This window comes from Talpa europaea, assembly GCF_964194135.1.
Source record: "Talpa europaea genome assembly, chromosome: 14".
NCBI classification, from domain to species: Eukaryota; Metazoa; Chordata; class Mammalia; order Eulipotyphla; family Talpidae; genus Talpa; species Talpa europaea.
Window position 1 is genome coordinate 80858722 of NC_140082.1, and position 17270 is coordinate 80875991.

The following is a 17270-nucleotide window of genomic DNA, read 5'->3' on the forward strand; positions in this document are numbered from 1 at the left end:
GGGACCCCGACTGGGAGATGCCACTAGGGGGTAGCAGGATGGACGGGGCTTTCAGAGGGGTTCACAGTGGTCCCACAACAAAACCTTTGGAAATATCAACAATGATCAGCCTTCAGGGAGGGAAGCAAAATAAGCTGGGCCTGGCCCTGGGGAGGTCTGGAGGGCCTTTAGAGATGGATGAAGAGCAAAGCCCTATTGTGGCAGCAGGGAATGGGGACTTTTGTCTTTCCCGTGTGTCCCCACAAAATGCTGCTGGCCAGCAACTCATCTCCTCTGTCCTAACTCACTCCCTGCCCTCCAGCAACCAAAACCTTGTGGGTTAATTTTTATTATTAACTTATTTATTTTCTTTCATCTTTGTTAATTTTTGGATGTATTTGATTTCTCCCCTCCGATCTAGTCTGCATAGTCTCCCACCACCATGACACCCCTGATCCATCACCACAGTCTCCCATGCTCTTCTCTCCCTGATTTTAACTCCTCTCCCTCCCCCTCCCCTGCTATGTGCAGGTCTGTGGTCACCTTGCAAGTTTCGTCTTCTGTTTTTTTTCCTGACAAGGGGAATAAACGGAACCAGGTCATTACCTGCCCTCCCATCTATCCAACCTCTCCTTAGTATCTCAAACTGCCTTTCCCATCACCGACCCCAACCCATACTGCTGGCCATCCCTGTCTGAAGTCCTCAGACCTCTGACCCTGGGGCTCCAGCCAGGCTGAGCCCACCTGTGGCCAGATTCCCAAGGGGCTGGGTGCTATAGCCCTGCATCCAACTCCCAGGGAACCTTTTCCTGGCCCTACCAGGCCGCCCTAGCCTGACACAGGGCCCGGGGGCTGGATTTGGTTGAGAAAGCTCTCTGTAGGTGAAAGGAAATGCTTATTTCTTTAAGGTGCATGCCATCCCGAGTGTGGTGACAAAGGCTGTGATGGCCCCAATGCAGACCAGTGCTTTAACTGTGTCCACTTCAGCCTGGGGAGTGTCAAGACCAGCAGGTAACGGGCTCGGATTCCATCTGCATGTTCTGGAACTTCCTTCTTAGACCCTCTGCCCACTTAGCAATCAATGTAACCTCCCCTGTGTCTCCCCACCCCATCCCAACACCACCAAGATCACATTGCGGTTCATTGCTTTGGAATGTTGTGTTTGTTACTGAGAAATCAGAAACTGTGGCATTGCAGGGTCTGCTTGGATGCTGTTCCTGTCCATTTTGTTCAACAACAATGAATGCCACACTTGGGACCTGTAGACAAGTGTCATTTTAGGGGTCAATTATAATCTACAAATCAGCGTTGTCAACCATGCCTGGGGAGCACACCCCTCAGGACCCAAGCAGGGGTGCAGTGGTGCTCGGGGGGCAGGAGCACAGGTGTGATGCCCCTGGCATCGTCGGGTCCAGGGCACAGCACACTCACCTTGCTCTGTGCAGAGGCAGCGGTTCCGCTGACTTTCCTCCCTGCCCATGGGACTCACTCCCCACCGGCACCAGTGGTGGTGTTTGCTGGACCTGAAAATTCTAAAAGTCAAGTGCAGTTGGCCCGAACAGCTCAGCTTGGGCAGCACGGGGCCACTTATTCATGGAACAGGTTCCACGTTCACAGATTCGACTAATCGCGCTATCGCTTGGTTGAATCTGCAAATGCAGAAACTGCAGGGTATGGAGAGATTTTCAGCTGGGAGGGTCATCAGTGCCCCTGACCCCAAGGGTCAATCATCCCAGCTCTGGTGAGAAAGGATTCCCGGGTTCTTACCCAAGTCCTCGTCTCTCTCCCTTGTACTCAGGAACCTCTCAGCTGTGCCCCCCAGACAGTGGGCATCAGAGCTTTAACCTTCAGCTGCCCTGCCTTAACCTGAGCCAGGGGTGGGGTTGGGGGGTCCTTCGGGGTTGACCTGCAAAGACCTCTCCCACTCGTGCCCCCACAGGAAGTGCGTGAGTGTGTGTCCCTTGGGCTACTTTGGGGACTCAGCAGCGAGACGCTGTCGCCGGTGCCACAAGGGATGTGAGACCTGCTTGGGCAGGAGCCCGACCCAGTGCCTCACATGCCGCCGCGGGTTTTATCACCATCAGGAGATGAACACCTGTGTGACGCTCTGTCCTGCTGGGTTTTATGCTGATGAAAGTAAGTGCAAGTCCATGGGCGTAGAAGTGATGCTTCAGCCTATCTCTGGCCTAGGGTTCCCTCTGCTGGGAGAATTGTCCCAGCCCTCTGCTTCCTGCCCTGCTATGTCATTCTGAGAAAGGAAGGCGAGGTGGTGAAATCAGGGTCCTCAGACCTCTGACCTCCTTCATTAATAACGGTCCCCAGACACACCTGAACAGAACAGCTGCATGATGTGGACCCACATCCCTGGTCGCCCGTCTGTAAGTCAGTGTCCATTACCGAATAGAGGGGTGACTTAGACCGCCTGATCTCAGGCTCAGTCTGATTACAGGCTTCAAAAGATGAAGGCCAGGGTTGGGGGAGGGGTGGTTCTCTGCTGTTTGTCCCGCAATGTCTCCTGCAGGAAAGACTGGACCTCTCTGTAGCACTGAATGGGGGTCAAGGGATTCAGCTCCTGTTTAGAAACTGGGTTGAAGTCCTTGCTAGCTAGACCTGCTGAGCTCACATTGGGGTTTCATTTCCCATTGCAAAAATCAACTATCCTTGGTCACCCACACATCTTGACTGAGCACCTACTGCTATGTTTAATGCTGCCCGGAGACCCTGAGAAGGAGGCCCAAGGTATAGCAAGCAACCCTCAGCTTTTAGGACCAGGTGAGGCTGCTGAGGTGCTAGAGTGAGTGGCCCAGATGATAACCTAAAATCCAGGTGGGACCAGTGGTCACCCAGAATTTCCCCATGAGGTAAGACAGGTGTCATCGATTCATTCTCAGTGTCTATAGATGTTTCTGGAGTTCAGGGTCTAGCTACTCACCACTCATAAGCCAAAGCTCAAGAGACAAAAACAAATTTCCCTGGTAGAAGGAAATCAAGTTTAATCAGGAGCCAGCAAACCTGAGAACATGGTGGACTCTTGTCAAAAAAGACCATCTTCTAGATTTGGGGTCAAGTAGGGACTATTGGGGGAGTACTCAGGAAGGAGAGAGGTGAGCAGGTCTGTGTCAGCAGGATTTCAGAAAAATTGGGAGGATTTTCCAGGAACTGTATCCACGCCCCTTTTTCTTCTAAGCTTGGTCTTGACAGGGTCTGTCACTGAGCTGGTAGGCATGCTCTTTATATGATAATGAGGTTGTGTCACACTTCCACCTCTGTCTTAGTTTCAACTGGTTTTGCCTGGTTTTCTAGTAAGAAAAAGATAAAGAGGGGTAGAGCAAGGACTAACAGGGCAAAGTTGGGAAATGTTGATTCTGGTCAATGACATAAGTACCAAATCTTGATGTAGACCCTATGAAGGTGTTAGGGGGGAGCTCAGAGACACCCCCACACTCTATCCCATCATGTTTATAAAGACTTGCTTCTGATTAAACACACCTCAGCCAGGAGCTGGCTTCAGTCCTGTTAAAATAGGCAGAACCTTTTTGATTGCTGAGTAATACTCCATGGTGTGTATGTACCACATCTTCTTGATCCAGTCATCTATTTGTGGGCATTTGGGTTGTTTCCAAAGCTTAGCTATTGTAAACAGTGCTGCTATAAACATAGAGGTGCAGGTGCCCTTTGGAATTAATGTTTCTGTGTCCTTTGGGTAAATACCTAGGAGTGGAGTTGCTGGATCCTATGGAAGCTCTATCTTTAGTAGGTCCAGAAATCTCCACACAGCTCTCCATAGTGGTTGGCCCATGCAATTTGCAGCAACATGGATGGAGTTGGAAGGGCTCATGCGAAATAAGACAATAGCAGGAATGTAGAAAACCTAAATAAGGGACCAGGAAAAAGACTAATTGCAATAAAGTAAAAATCAAAATCAACAAGCAGCTGTAGACCAGAGACACACTACAGTGGGGGGTAGGGGGAGGAGAAGAGGGATTAGGGTCAGAGAAAGGGAGTGGGAGTTGTATGGGGACTATAACCAAAATGAAAATGCATACATTATGCAAAAATGAAAAATGATGTAAGAATTATATAAAATAAAATAATTCATAAAAAAAAAATAGGCAGAACCACAGCGCACCTCCTTAGAAGGGACCCACCTCCAAAGCTCTGGGTTGTTTGAGGACTTTAATTTATTCCAGAAAGAGAGATGAGAGAACTGTGATGGACACTGGGTGGTGCATCGACCCCGCCCTGAAACGCCCGCAGCTTGTTCCACCCAGATTGGATTCACTTCTGTTTCCTCCTTTTCTTTTTCATGTCGTCTTCTTCTCCAGGTCAGAAAAATTGCCTTAAATGCCACCCGAGCTGTAAAAAGTGCATTGACGAACCTGAGAAATGCACGGTCTGTAAAGAAGGATTCAGGTAAAGCCTTCCTTCAAGCCTGCAGAGTGGCCGTGTTTCTGCAGACAACTGTGTCTATCACTGCTGCCCAAATTTTTGCAACTTTTCCCTAAAAACTAAAATTTCAGAGACCAGAGCCTTTCAGGATGAAGATTCTGAGTCTGCTGAACTCATGTTTGCAGGTGCAGATTGGTGTTTGAGCCGGAAAGCTCAAGGATGGGTACAGTCTCTACATTTTATGCAGTGTTTGGACGATGGGTAAAAGCAGCAGTTAGTCCTCGCATGTCAGGAGCTGGCTGCTGGGAGCCTGAGGAGCTGGAAGGGAGCCCATTTTTAGGCACCAGTAACCCCGTTTATTCTGGTCTCCCTTCCTAGCGAAGGCAAGGGAGCAGGATCCCAAAAAGCCCATCCTCCTGTCTCTCCATCCCTCTGTCCTCACTCTCCCCACCTCTTGTTTCTCCCTTCCCGGAGGGCAGCTCCTTATCTGTGACTGCTCTTCACATGCCTGGCTCTCCCTGTTCCGCCAAGCTCAGCAAGTGTCGCTGTTAAATACATTTTACTGGTTCATGCTTTTCATTGGAATATTTGGGAATGTTTGTTTAGCCTGCTTGATGTAACCAAATTGCATTTAATGCAATTAAATATACATTGCTTCTTCCTCTGTGTTACTAGCTAGAAGCTTAGAAAATATCCTGTTCAAAATTACATGGCGATCACTCCAGGGACTAAATCTAGAGTCTGCCTGTCAAGGAGGAAAGAGGAGGGTCTACAAGAGCAATTTTTCACACCCCAAAATGTGCAAGGCACATACCCTGGGCCCTTGTTAAAATGCAAATTCTCAGCAGCCCTGAGCCTGCATCTCTGCCAGCTCCCAGGTCACCAGGATGCTGCTGATCCTGGCGGGAGCAGACTTTGCAGGGTCTCATGAAGACCTGCAGCCCACCTGCGCCTGCTGCCATGCTACCCAGATGTTCTGGGCCTGCAATTCACGAGTAGGGTTGATTCTTTTGGAAATAGAGCGGGTAGGGAGAAAAATTTAAAGTGCAGTCTTCTTCTAGGTGCTCACAAAGCTGCCTCATTCACGCTTCCCAGCAATCCAGGAAGCAGATATTGTTACTAACATTTTATTAACAGGGAGAGAAACAGTTTCCCCAGGAAGCACAGTGTTGCTGCCTTAGCAATGTTTCCTTTGCCTGCACCTTTCTTCAGATCAGGGTGTGGGAGACATGAGGGTCCCCCGCCCAAGTTTGGGGGGATTCTAGAAGGAAGGGGAAGCAGGACCCCCAGAGTCAGGAGCCCTATCTGTGATCATTTAAACCTGCTAGCTGGGCAAGGAAGGATTAGACATGACACGATGCCGTGGTGAGGAAGGAGGGAGGTCCCCAAAAGGGAAAAGACAGGGGCTGGGTGGGGGATGACAGAGCCAGCCCTTCATCTGGGGCCTGGGAGAGGCCGGCTTTGACGGCAGCTCCCACCAAGGCCCCCAGACCTCAGGCTGGTCACTGAGGTGGGGGGTTGCTCTATGATTGCGACTTGATTGCAACTTGGAACTTGATTCCCAGTGGAGATGTGCGGGGGAGCCCCAGGGCTTGTCTCTGCTTCCTGTAGATCTCGGGTCCCCTGGGGATGAGGGGACCACATGTTCAGGTCAGGAATGGTGTCACCGGGAGAAAATACCTCTCAGGCAGTAGCTTCACAAACAGAAGCAGGGGTTCTGGCCCTGACAAGCAGGGAGAGGCACGCAAACTCTGAAAACATCGTCAGCCATAATCCACAGAAAGCTTCCTTTTATTGCCCAATATCCTCTTAAGCTGTGGCTTCAAATCATCGCTGTCACGTTAAAGCAGGGAGAGCCGCCGAGCTGCTGTCGCCTGGCCATCCATCTCTTTAGGGGGATAAATGCAGGAAGCGTTCTCAGGAATGGCAGTTATTAAAGACTTGATTTAACTGCCAGTTGCAGTGCCCTGGTGCCATGACGCGGTAGAGCATAGGTGGGCATTTGCCCGGATACAGGCAGGCATTTAGCCCCTGCAGTGTCTCCCCAAAAGCAGGTTCTCTGGACCTCACAGACACCCTGGAGCGCTGTTCGACCTGTGTATCAAACACAATGTAGTAACTGACGTGTACTCACACTGCTGTGTGCCACACACTTTCCAGTCTTTTAAGTGTATTTGCTCATTTAGTCCTCAAAGCGACCCCACAAGGCGGGATCCGGGGTGACTCAGTTAACAGGAGAGGAGTTGGAGGTGTTGCAGTTAGAACACCTGACCTCGGAGGCCTCCCAGAGCAGGAAGAGGCAGGAGCTGCACCAGGCAGGGCCTGCTGGGCCTCGAGTGGATTTTACTGCCAGTTCATTGGGAAGCGTGGAAGGTTCAAGCAAGGAAGAGGCAGGAACAGATCTGAGTTTCAGAATCAGCTTTACTGCAATACTAACTTCAAGGGCCAGAGGAGACCTTGCCAGTGGGCCGCGAGGAGTATTAGCACCTACTACAGCTGTCCTCGTGGGGTTTAGATTAATGCTGGTCTCACAGGCCAGGAGAGAGGTGAGGACTGGGCCCCTGGCTCCAGGCCCTGATGTCTTTTCTGCCTTAGCCTCCAGCTGGCTTCAGGACAGCTTCTCTGGCTTTCATCAGCTGGGAACCTTCAGTGACACAAAGAGCTGTGTCTTTAGCAATTTTCACTTCCTCTTATGAAAGGCGTTTGGGGGCAAATCGTAATTTAATAAGAATTTTGGAAAGGATATGAAAACCCGCCTTTTTTTTTTTGTCTTTTCAACAGCCTTGCGAGGGGCAGCTGCATTCCAGACTGTGAACCGGGCACCTACTTTGATTCCGAGCAGATCAAATGCGGGGAATGCCATCCCACCTGCCAAACCTGCGTGGGTGAGTTCCTCCCTGCAGAGGCGTTGATTTCATTATGCCAGCCCAGCAGAATCTGGGTTACCCCAGTGGAGAGTCTGTCTCCAAACCAGAAAGCACTAGAGCTTCAGGGACTTCTGTGTGTATTGCAGCAGGAAGACAAAGGTCTTCCAGGAGCAGCATGAAACTGGGGACTCAGTGTTTCATGGGTATGAAGTATCAGTTTAGAAGATGAAGTTTGGGGGTGGATGCTGGTGATGGTAGCACCCCAGTGTGAATGTACTTAATGCCCTTGAACTGTCCGCTTAAAAATGGTTCATATGGGGCCTCCCCGGTGGCGCAGCAGTTGAGCGCTGGGTTGCAAAGTTGCCCGCAGCCTCTGTAGCGCCAGTTCGATCCCCGGCTGCTCCCCAGCCACGGGAGGAGGGTCCCACATGGCGCGCAGACCTCTCCTGCCACCCGCTGCTCCCCTCAGCAGTGTGCTTCATCAGTCTGCCTGCTCTGCTCCCCGCTCTGGCTCTGGTGAATTCTCTCACCCTCCCATGCTTCTGACTGTACCCAGTGCTTGTATAAATAAATTAATTAATTTTTTTAAAAAAGTTTAAAAAATGGTTAATATGGTAAATGTTAGGTTATATGTATTTTTACTTTTTTTTTAGTGGGGGAAAAAAATTCACAAGGGCCAGCTTTGAATGAACATCCCAGGTTTCCTGGCATTAGAAGCCAGCCAGGCTGTAAAGGGTGCTCACTGTCAGCTGTCTTGCCTGGAAGCTCAGCCCTTGCTGCAGATTGGCACCAGCTCAGATTCAATGCCATAAAGATCCAGAGGGGAGAGGTGGGCGCAGATTCCCGTGCTGATGGGAGGGAGGCTTTTTAAAACATAGCCTTCATTCCTTGTACCTATTTTCACTTATGTTGAACATTTTATTCGGAGAGGTAAAGACTTCTATAAACAATTTTATGCATATTATAATTCCCCACAAAGATGATAGCGCAGATGTCTTCCAGGCACAGTTTTTATGCAGAACAGCGGAGAATCCATTCATTTTTATTGGTTTGTCATGTTGCAGCTATTTGCGCGAGAATGCGGAAATGCATTATGAATTTGTGGGCTCAGATCTACTTGGGGTTAAGGCTTCTCTTCTGGACGTTCCTCCCCCCCCCCCAACACTGTGGTCCTTGTTCTAAGAAACCCATGTTAGACTCTGTGCTGCAATAACAATTTAAGAATTGTTTATGTTGGAATCTCTGCAAAATCACCATTGCCATAATACGGACCCCGGGAAATGCAGCAGGACGGGCAGTAGTGTGGCTGCATGAGCCCCACGTGGGCATCACCTGTGCTTCCAGGAGGGGACATGCCAGGGAGAGCAGGACTGTGGCAAGGTCAGGTTCTTAAAGCCCCCAAGAGCTGCGCCTTCCTGACACCCCCAAAGAAGGGGGACGTCTCCAAGTTTGGAAGCTCTTCCAGCCTCAGTAACAGTTTCTCCTACGCTTTGCCCTTGCCTTTTTATTTGTTTCTTTATTTTTTGTTTCTTTGACTCGTTGCTTAACCCAGGTTGATCAAGGAACACCATTGATGACACTTATTTAAATGTCATAGTCACTTGACTCAATGAAATTCAGGTGTGTGGTTTTATAACACTTCTGATTTCCATCATCTAATTTACTTTTCTCTCTCCGCATCCCCAGACTTCCTGCCGGCAAACAACTTTATAGTCCTTATAGGTTCTCTGTTCTCCATCTCCTGACTTCCCATCACTTCTGCATGTCATTCAGTCATGTGCAGATCTAAGGCTGTCCTCCCCATACCCACCTGTCGGGGTTCTTTTTAAGTTCCCGGGATGTGTGCACCCACCCATGGCAGCTGCTGGGGAGAAGGACCTCTCTTCCCTGCCCTCGTGTCTGCCAGGCTTCTTGCTATTATGTCAGGGGTGGGTCAGTGCTGGGATCCACTGTCCCCAGGCGTGCCTGGCCTTCCCCTTCTCGTTCCCATCAGAGATCGCCGCTGCCCCCCACCTGTGCAGGGGACTGGACATGGTATTAGGGAGAGTGACATGCTTGCATTTGTCCTCACCCCAGGGCACCAGCGCCCCTATGCTTGTGGTGGAATCTCAGTGGGGACAAACCTCTTGCCTACCTCTGGTCCAAGTAACCCCTCCAGTGTGTCCTGACATGGCAGGGGGCCCTCTGCTAGGAGTTGTTGCAGGGAGGTGACCCTTGGGACAGGGAGGTGACTGGCAGCCAGTGAGGAGCCATGTGCCAAGTCTCACGGAGTGCCCTGGCACCTTTGAGGGGCAGCCTTCACTCAGACCCCTGCCCCAGAGCATGATGTGAAACAGCAGATAAAACCCACTGTGTTCTAAAGAGGGAACGCAGGAGAAAGGAAAGCGTTTCACAGCTTAGTCTTAGTGCCCTTCCTGCCAGCCGCCACCTCCTGCCTTCTCCCTTGTACCAGACCCGGCCAGCGATGGGGCGGCTCCTGCCTAAACACAACCACTTAGCTCTTGCAACTGTGATCTGTGGGCACTTTTACAGTGTCTGAAGCTTGTAAAAGCTGGTGACTTAATGGACTCCTTAAGGGATGTGGAGTTATAAACTTCGTAATTTTTAGTAACTGTGAAAATAGTTTGTGTAAGAAATTTGTGTTTAATCAGCTTTTTTCCATCATGGTAAGATGTCCATAACCTAAAATTTACCATCTTAACTGTTTTGAAGGGTCACTTCAGTGGCTTTAAGGCATCGCACAGCTGTGTGGCCATCACCACCTCCCATTCCCAGAACTTTTCCATCTTCTTGATTTTATGGGTTCTCCTGCTTTAAAGATTGGTACATGCATTTAGCATTTAGTGTTTGATACATTGCTGCTTAGCATTAAGCTAAGTATAAACCAGAGCAAGTGTGTTTTCCCCCTTAGTGCTCCTCAGACAGTAAGAACCCTAGTATGATCGAGGCAGAATATCCTGGGGAGCAGGGATCAGCAGGGAAGGGCCATAGAAGGAGACAGCTTCCAGAATCTTCCAGGAACTCAGCCACCAACATGAAGGAGGAGTGGTAGAGGAGGGACAGGCTCTTGGCTGAAGCACAAGACTACCTTTCATCTAGAATGACATAAGGCAGACAGAATCCTGCTCATTTGGCAGTTCTTCTGTGTCTCAGCACGACTGGGCACACCTGGGCAGGATGTGTGCTGTCCCTACAGAGGCCCAGTGACCCTCTGATGCTCCCACTTTTGCTTCCTGCTCACAATCCTAGTGAACTCCACATCCCCTTCTGGCCTTAAAGCTGCAGAGTTGTGACGCCAGCCCCAGCCTGAGCCTTGTGGCTGGTGGAGCCGCCCTGCAGACCCTTGTCTTCCCTGGACACAGTGGACCCTAGTCACCCTAGCCTCCTTAGACCTGGAGTGACTCTAGGAAAAGGGCCACATATCACTGCCTTAGCTCCCAGGCCTGAATCTAAGGCCGAGGTCAAATATCAGTGGGAGGAAGACCTTGAACAGGGATCTTTACTGTAAGCAGCCGAGACTATTTCTGCCCTGGATTCGACACTCTATGGGACCAGCCGAGGGGTACCTCGCTGCCTCTCTCTGACATCCCACCAGGTGCCCTAGGGGACATTTGGCACAGATTGGACACCCAGCTCTTCCTTGTTGGAATGTGTGAGAGAACAGTGGCGCAGACCACCAGCCTGGTGTCGTCATTCTAAGCCGTGTCCACCCCGAACTGATGAGCCTTCCTGATTGAGCTGCCAGCTCTCCTCCCTGGCCCTTGACCCTTCACTCAGCACTTCTGTCCCTTTGTAAGCCCTAAGTCACTTCTCTGTTGTTGAAAATGTCCTGGTCGTCCATCCACACCAAATATCAGTCCTCACCACTCCCCAAAATTTCTTCCCTCTCTTCCCCACATTGTCTCACCTGTGTTCTGTCCAGTGGAAATAAGATACACACCCCAAGTGGGAGCCACTGATGCGATGTTAAATTTCCTAGAGAAATAGGTAGAAATAATCAACACATCTTATTTAATCCAACGTATTTGAAGCACTGTCTTTATTATGGAAAGTGATCTAGGGAATGATGTGTAGTAAAGCAAGTCAGAATGATAAAGATAAATATTGGACATTCACAATAGACAACTGGACAAAGCCAAGTGCTTATAGAAAGTAGCAGGCGCTAATATGAGAAGTGAGGTTTGTTTCTGAGGTTAAGAAGGGAATGGAGGGGCCTCCCCAGTGGCGCAGCGGTTGAGCGCTGGGTTACGAAGCTGCCCGCAGCCTCTTCAGTGCAGGTTCGATCCCCAGCCACTGGGCAAGGGTCCCACATGGCGCACAGACCTCTCCTGCCTGCCCACTGCTCCCCTCAGCAGTGTACTTCGTCAGTCTGCCTGTTCTGCTCCCTGCTCTGTCTCTGGTGGATTCTCTCACCCTCCTGCACTTCTGACTGTACCCAGTGCTTGTATAAATAAATAAATAAATCTTAAAAAAAAAAAAAGGGAAGGTAATGGAGGGAAGAAAGTGCCAGAAGGATGAGAGGGATGTGGTGGGGGGCATGGGGGAATAAAGGTAAAATGGTTTGAATAATTAGAAAAAAGGTTACAATGGTGAAAAATGTAATTGCTGGTGAGCTGGGGCGTTGAGCACCATTCTACAGCTATCAAGAGAAACTCCAAGTAGACAGTGACTCATTTGGTGAATTATTTCTATTTAAACATTTGAACCTAAGGATACAGTTGAAGGCAGAACTAAATCCATTTTTGCAAGTAAGATCAATTTGTAAAATGACTCCTAGTACATTGTGTGACATTCTAGGCCCAATTTTAACACTGAATTTTGTACCTGGACTCCTTCTAATAGGAGTCCTTCTTGGGAAGGGGGCTTAAAAAGAAAGATTCCAAATGTCCTTGAGAAACAGGTGAAGATGATTATAACATATCCTATGTAGCCCAATGTATGGACAGCACCATCGTTTCAACATGGAATCAATACAGTAAAATTCATGCACTATTTCACATTTTTTTTTTAATTTATGCCTTTGAAATCCAGTGTGTATGTATTTTACACTCACAGCTCATCTCAGTTTGTTTCCAGCCCTGTTTCAAGTGCTTCAAGCCACACGTGGCTGGCTCTAGCAAGAGGGCCTGGCCTGTTGGGATGGCAGCATTTGGAATCTGGGCCAGAGAACGTGGCCCGGAGCAGGGAGGTGAGCCAGGCATGGCTCATGTCCCCACATCCTGTCTACCAATTGGAGGTGTGATGCTCACCTCCAGGAGAGGCCAGGACATCCCAGTGCAGGTGCCATGGCCCCGGGAAGCCTGGTGGGGGCAGTGACCTTGGCATGTCTGGATGGTACAGCAGCAGGGCCATGGTGATAACCAGGCAGTCCCTGACTTCTGCTACTTTCCTGCACCCTCAGGGCCCAGCCAAGAGGAATGCATTCACTGCGCACCGAGCCTCCACTTCCAGGACTGGAGATGTGTACCGGCCTGTGACGAGGGCTTCTACCCCGAGGAGATGCCAGGCTTGCCCCACAAAGTGTGCCGAAGGTACATGGTCCTCTCCCACACATGCATGGTCAAACTGGGGAGCACCCATCGGCTGTGCCTGCAAAGGAGCAGCAAGGGTTGAGGGGACCCCACTGGGTGTGAGGGTGTGCTCCCTGGCACTACTGCAGGGTGCCAGGAGTGACCAGGAGTGACCAGGAACCTTTCACAGAGGAAGGCCTCTGCAGTGAGCGATCGCCGAGGTCACAGGTTAGCGTGTGGCTTTCCTTACTTTGTCAAACAAGTGTTTGCTGGGACCTACTGTGCACCCAGGATTGGCAGGAAGCAGAATAACAGGTGCCCCCTGGCACTGTTCACACCCTGGGGAGCTAGGTCTCCTCTGTGGTGACTCCCCCTACTTCCAGTGGAAGCCACCCTCAGACAGGCCTAGGGGTGTCCCCAGATCATAGACATAACTGACAACCCTCTGAGGGGCTGGGGTCCCTAGCTCTGGGCTCACAGAGCGGGAGGGGGTGTCATGTGTAAAAGAAACTGGGAGGGTTCCAGGGGAAGCAGTGCCCTGTGCTGTGGCATCAAGGGCCTGTGCTGGAGGGGCGTCATCTGTAAGAGAAGCTGGGAGGATCCCAGGGGAAGCAGTGCCCTCTGCTGTGGCATCAAGGACCTGTGGGGGGCTACCAGGAGATATAGCAGGAAAGGGGCTTCCCCAAAGTGCCTAGGAATGGGGTCCACAGGACAGAGCCTTCCTCTGGTCCTGGGTGTATGGTGGGGGCGAGGCCAGGCTCCTGCTGCAGGAGGAGGAAGTCAGAAAGGCGAAGGCAGGTTTGCCCACAGGATCCATTTTTATCAATATAAAATCCAAGTCTATACTCCAGTTGGGGGGCATCCTCAGCTGCACTGGTATAGACGCTGCCTCTCATCCAGGCCGAGAGCAGAGTTGGGGTACAGTCACACCTTGGTGGAGGGTGACATTAAAAAGAGGCACATGGGAGCCTGTTGGCATCTAGCCGCTGACCAGGCAGGTGGCACCTGTCCCAAATGAAGAGCTGTCCACAGGGGACAGGCCCAGATGGCGGCCAACTCAGGGCCCTGTGGGCTCGCAGCACAGGTTGGGCAATCACTGAGTTCTGGGTGCTGGAGACTCAGTGCTGCGCTCAGAGAAGGCTGCAGCCCCAGTGTAAGCCCTCACGCTGTCCAGCATGGCTGGGGCACAGCCCCCAGCCTTCAGGCAGCATCTGCCTCTGGGTAGGCCCAATAGCAAGTAGTTTGGATTTTGCAGGCCACACGGCCTCTGTTGTAGCCATTTAGATCTTCACATGCAGATGCACAAGTGTGACTCTAAGCTGATAAAACTGGGGACATGTCCTGCCAGCCCGTGTGCCACCCCTGAGGCCACCATATTCTGGTTGGATAGAGCCCTGGTCCTGCCCCTAGGGCATAATTGGACGGACACCCTCCCCCCCACCACACCACCACCCCAGGTGGCATCACCTGGGAAGGAAGCTCAGCCTGGTGGCGAGTAGCTGTCCCCAGCCCAGGTCCAGAATCAGGTTTGCCACATCCCTGGGTGGAGCCTGGCCTGAGTTCCAAGTGCACAGCTGGCACCGCTGGCAAGCTGCCCGGGGAGGGTGTGCTGATGCTGCTCAGGAGCCACCTGCAGGGTGGGCACCGCAGAGCCAGGTGAGCAGGTCTCAGAGACCTGGACCTGCGCTTCTCTCTGGGCATGCTCCTGCCAACGGCCATGACCACATCTACCCTAACAGGGCAGCGGTGCAGTCAGACCGGAGGAAAGACTGGCAGACTCTTAACCAAGTTCAGGCCATGGTTGGGGACAGAGTTGCAGCCTCTTGGCAGAGGACCAAGCTGGGACGTGGCGTGGAGGGGAGGGGGCCTCTGGGCATGGGTGGGCTCTTCCCTGACAGCAGTGGACGCCCCTGTCTCCCCCCAGGTGCGAGGAGAACTGCTTGACTTGCGAAGGCTCCAGCAGGAACTGCAGCAGGTGCAAGGCGGGCTTCACGCAGCTGGGCAACGCATGCATCACCAACCACACGTGCAGCAACGGTGAGCACTGGCCGCTGTCGGGACGCTGTGTTACCCTCGGGCTGCCCTGGGAGGAGCCGGCCTCTGGCAGAAAGGGAAAGACAAGACAATGCAGGAATGACAGCCCCTCTGCCTGGGTGGCAGCCCCTCCTGTGCTTGCTTGGCCATGTCAGGCTTCTCTACCCACCCCACCTCTGATGCCCCCCCCAACACTCCTCCCCTCAAGGCTTCTCTCACAGTGACCAGAGAGGCATTCCAGCTCTGCTGGTGGCTTTGTTGAGTGACTCTTAAAAAATGTTTGTTCTTGTTCTGTTCCCACTCTCCGGCCATCAGCCCCAGGCGGCTGGGTGCCGTGACTTACAGCAGGAGAGGCTCCAAGCTCAGAGGTCTGGAGGGTTCCAGCCTCATGAAGTCTTCACAGGCCCACAGGACCCAGCTCTCTAGGCTATGAGGAGACTTGGGCAGATTGTGAAAACAGCCACTCAGGGGAGATCAAACACTAACTTGGGGTTCTAATTAGCGGATGGGTTGGCAGAGGTCTCTGGCTGGGTGGCCTGGTGAGCAGGCGTGCTGTGGGAGGGAGGGGACCTCCTTGGCTCCACAAGTCAAAGGGAGGAGCAGAGAGGGGAGCTCCCACCTCCAGGGTCCCCAGGCATAGAGCTGGCCCTGCCCCTGCCCCAGCAGAACACGAAGCCTGAGGAGAGAGTCCTGGGTACACGCTGTGAGCCACAAGGTGGTTGGTGAACTACAAGGCCTTCTTGGTGTTTGGTCATTTATTTAGGCTTGTAGCACTGTGTCCCTTGACAGGCCAGGAAGCGCTCTCTTTGGGGAGTCCTCTACTCAGGTTATACATCCAGCCCCAGAAAGCGAGGTTGTCCTGGGCAGTGTCCAGGGCCCCATGTGTAACAACACATTGTAAATGCACCAGGGCTCTTACCCTACCCCTTGGCTTCTTCCTCTGCCTTGATGACCCTCCCATCCAATCTGGTTAGAATGTCCCCTGGACCACAGCAGCAGCTTCCACTTCTGCTTCCTGCCTCCCCCAGAATCTTCCTCCTAAGTTCCCCACCAGAACAGTTGTCCGGAAGGACAGACAGATGCGCAGGAGCAGATGGGCCTTCTCCCTGCCCTGCCTACTTCACTCCCAGGCACCTTCCTGAACTCCCTTGGCTCCCCCAGATTCAGCCTGGGCCCTCAGATGCCAGCTGTCACAGGGGTGGGAGGCTGGAAGGCCTGCCCTGGCTGCCACCCCCTGTCCTCTGGGTCCCCCACCCTGCCTAACATAAAGGCTCAAAGAGGGAGGCCTGGAACAATCTTAACAGGCCCCACAGTCTGACCTTTCCCCCCATTTTCTTTCCTGGCGGGGCTTTAGCTGACGAGACATTCTGTGAGATGGTGAAGTCCAACAGGCTGTGTGAACGGAAGCTCTTCATTCAGTTCTGCTGCCGCACGTGCCTCCTGGCCGGGTAGGGGGTACCCGGCCACCCCCAGAGGCAGGGCCCTCCTGTCCATCCGTCCTCCGCCTTTCTCCAGACTGTAGGCCAGAGCCTGTTTCAGGGGCGGTGCCCTGCATCTGACAGCTTTATCTCCCCAGGAGCAAGGTCCTCCTGCCCCATGTCGGGGCCCCCCAACCTGGTGGGTGGTGGGTCTGAAGGACGTGTCCTTAAAACAGCGAGAGCCTCTCAAACTCTGCTTGCTGGCTCCATTCTTCTGGCAACTCCAAACAGGAACAAAATAAGGATCGGGACTCCACAGCGCCAGCCTCGGATCAGCTTCTGGGACCATAAGTTTACTGAATCTTCTAGACCAAAGCAGAAAGACGCTTGGCAAAACACATCATTCTTCTCCCGTGCTTCTGCTCAGCTCTGCAGTAAATCTCACCCACCGGGCCCAGCCCGTCCCCACGTGTGATGAAGGGCAGGGCAGCGCACCTGCTCCTCGCTGCCACAGAGCAGTCTGGGGGATGGTTTGGTCAGAATGTAAATAAAATAGATTTAGGGGCATAAAATGTATGACCACTGGGGATGGCACATCTATTTCTACGTAGTCAGCTCCTTCTGCAACTGCAGCAATGGCTTAGAAAGTCTCCTTCCAAACCCAGACGGGAAGAGCCTGCCTCCCTCTGCAGCTGAGCGTCCCTTGTCACTGCTGCATCTTGGGACACTAATGACCACCTCTACCTGATGTAGAACCTTCTGTGGAAGGGCCCCAGGAAGCATCTCCCGGACCTAGCCAAAGGCACCTTGATTATCAAGCAATTCCTCTTATCCAAATGTCAGCCCACTGTGTCGTTAGTCATCGGTCACTTCCCACCTCCTGGAATTGCTTGTAGAGCCCGTTTTGGCCTCTGATCTTCCGGAGACTTGCCCTGCCGGTGGCTGCTTCTGTGTCTGTGTGTGTTCAGAGCCTAATGGCACAGTCGGATCGATTTCTGCCAAACCTGTGCAGGCATTTTATAAGCTACATGTTCTAATTTTTACCGATGTTAATTATTTTGACAAATATTTCA

The 17270-nt window shown here is 52.0% G+C and overlaps 1 protein-coding gene across 3 annotated transcripts in view; it reads left to right on the top strand.

The window, feature by feature from the left end:
* Nucleotides 1-16231, top strand: part of PCSK6 (proprotein convertase subtilisin/kexin type 6) — a gene marked incomplete at both ends in the record, with an annotated part of 162505 nt that extends 146274 nt beyond the window's left edge. For all 3 annotated transcript variants that reach the window (XM_084253905.1, XM_084253906.1, XM_084253907.1), the window contains 7 exons: nucleotides 888-990; nucleotides 1919-2115; nucleotides 4305-4392; nucleotides 7150-7253; nucleotides 12637-12766; nucleotides 14670-14782; nucleotides 16134-16231. In XM_084253905.1, the coding sequence (XP_084110031.1) occupies nucleotides 888-990; nucleotides 1919-2115; nucleotides 4305-4392; nucleotides 7150-7253; nucleotides 12637-12766; nucleotides 14670-14782; nucleotides 16134-16231 (833 nt within the window). The remainder of the gene's footprint in view (nucleotides 1-887; nucleotides 991-1918; nucleotides 2116-4304; nucleotides 4393-7149; nucleotides 7254-12636; nucleotides 12767-14669; nucleotides 14783-16133) is intronic.
* Nucleotides 16232-17270: the final 1039 nt, after the last annotated feature.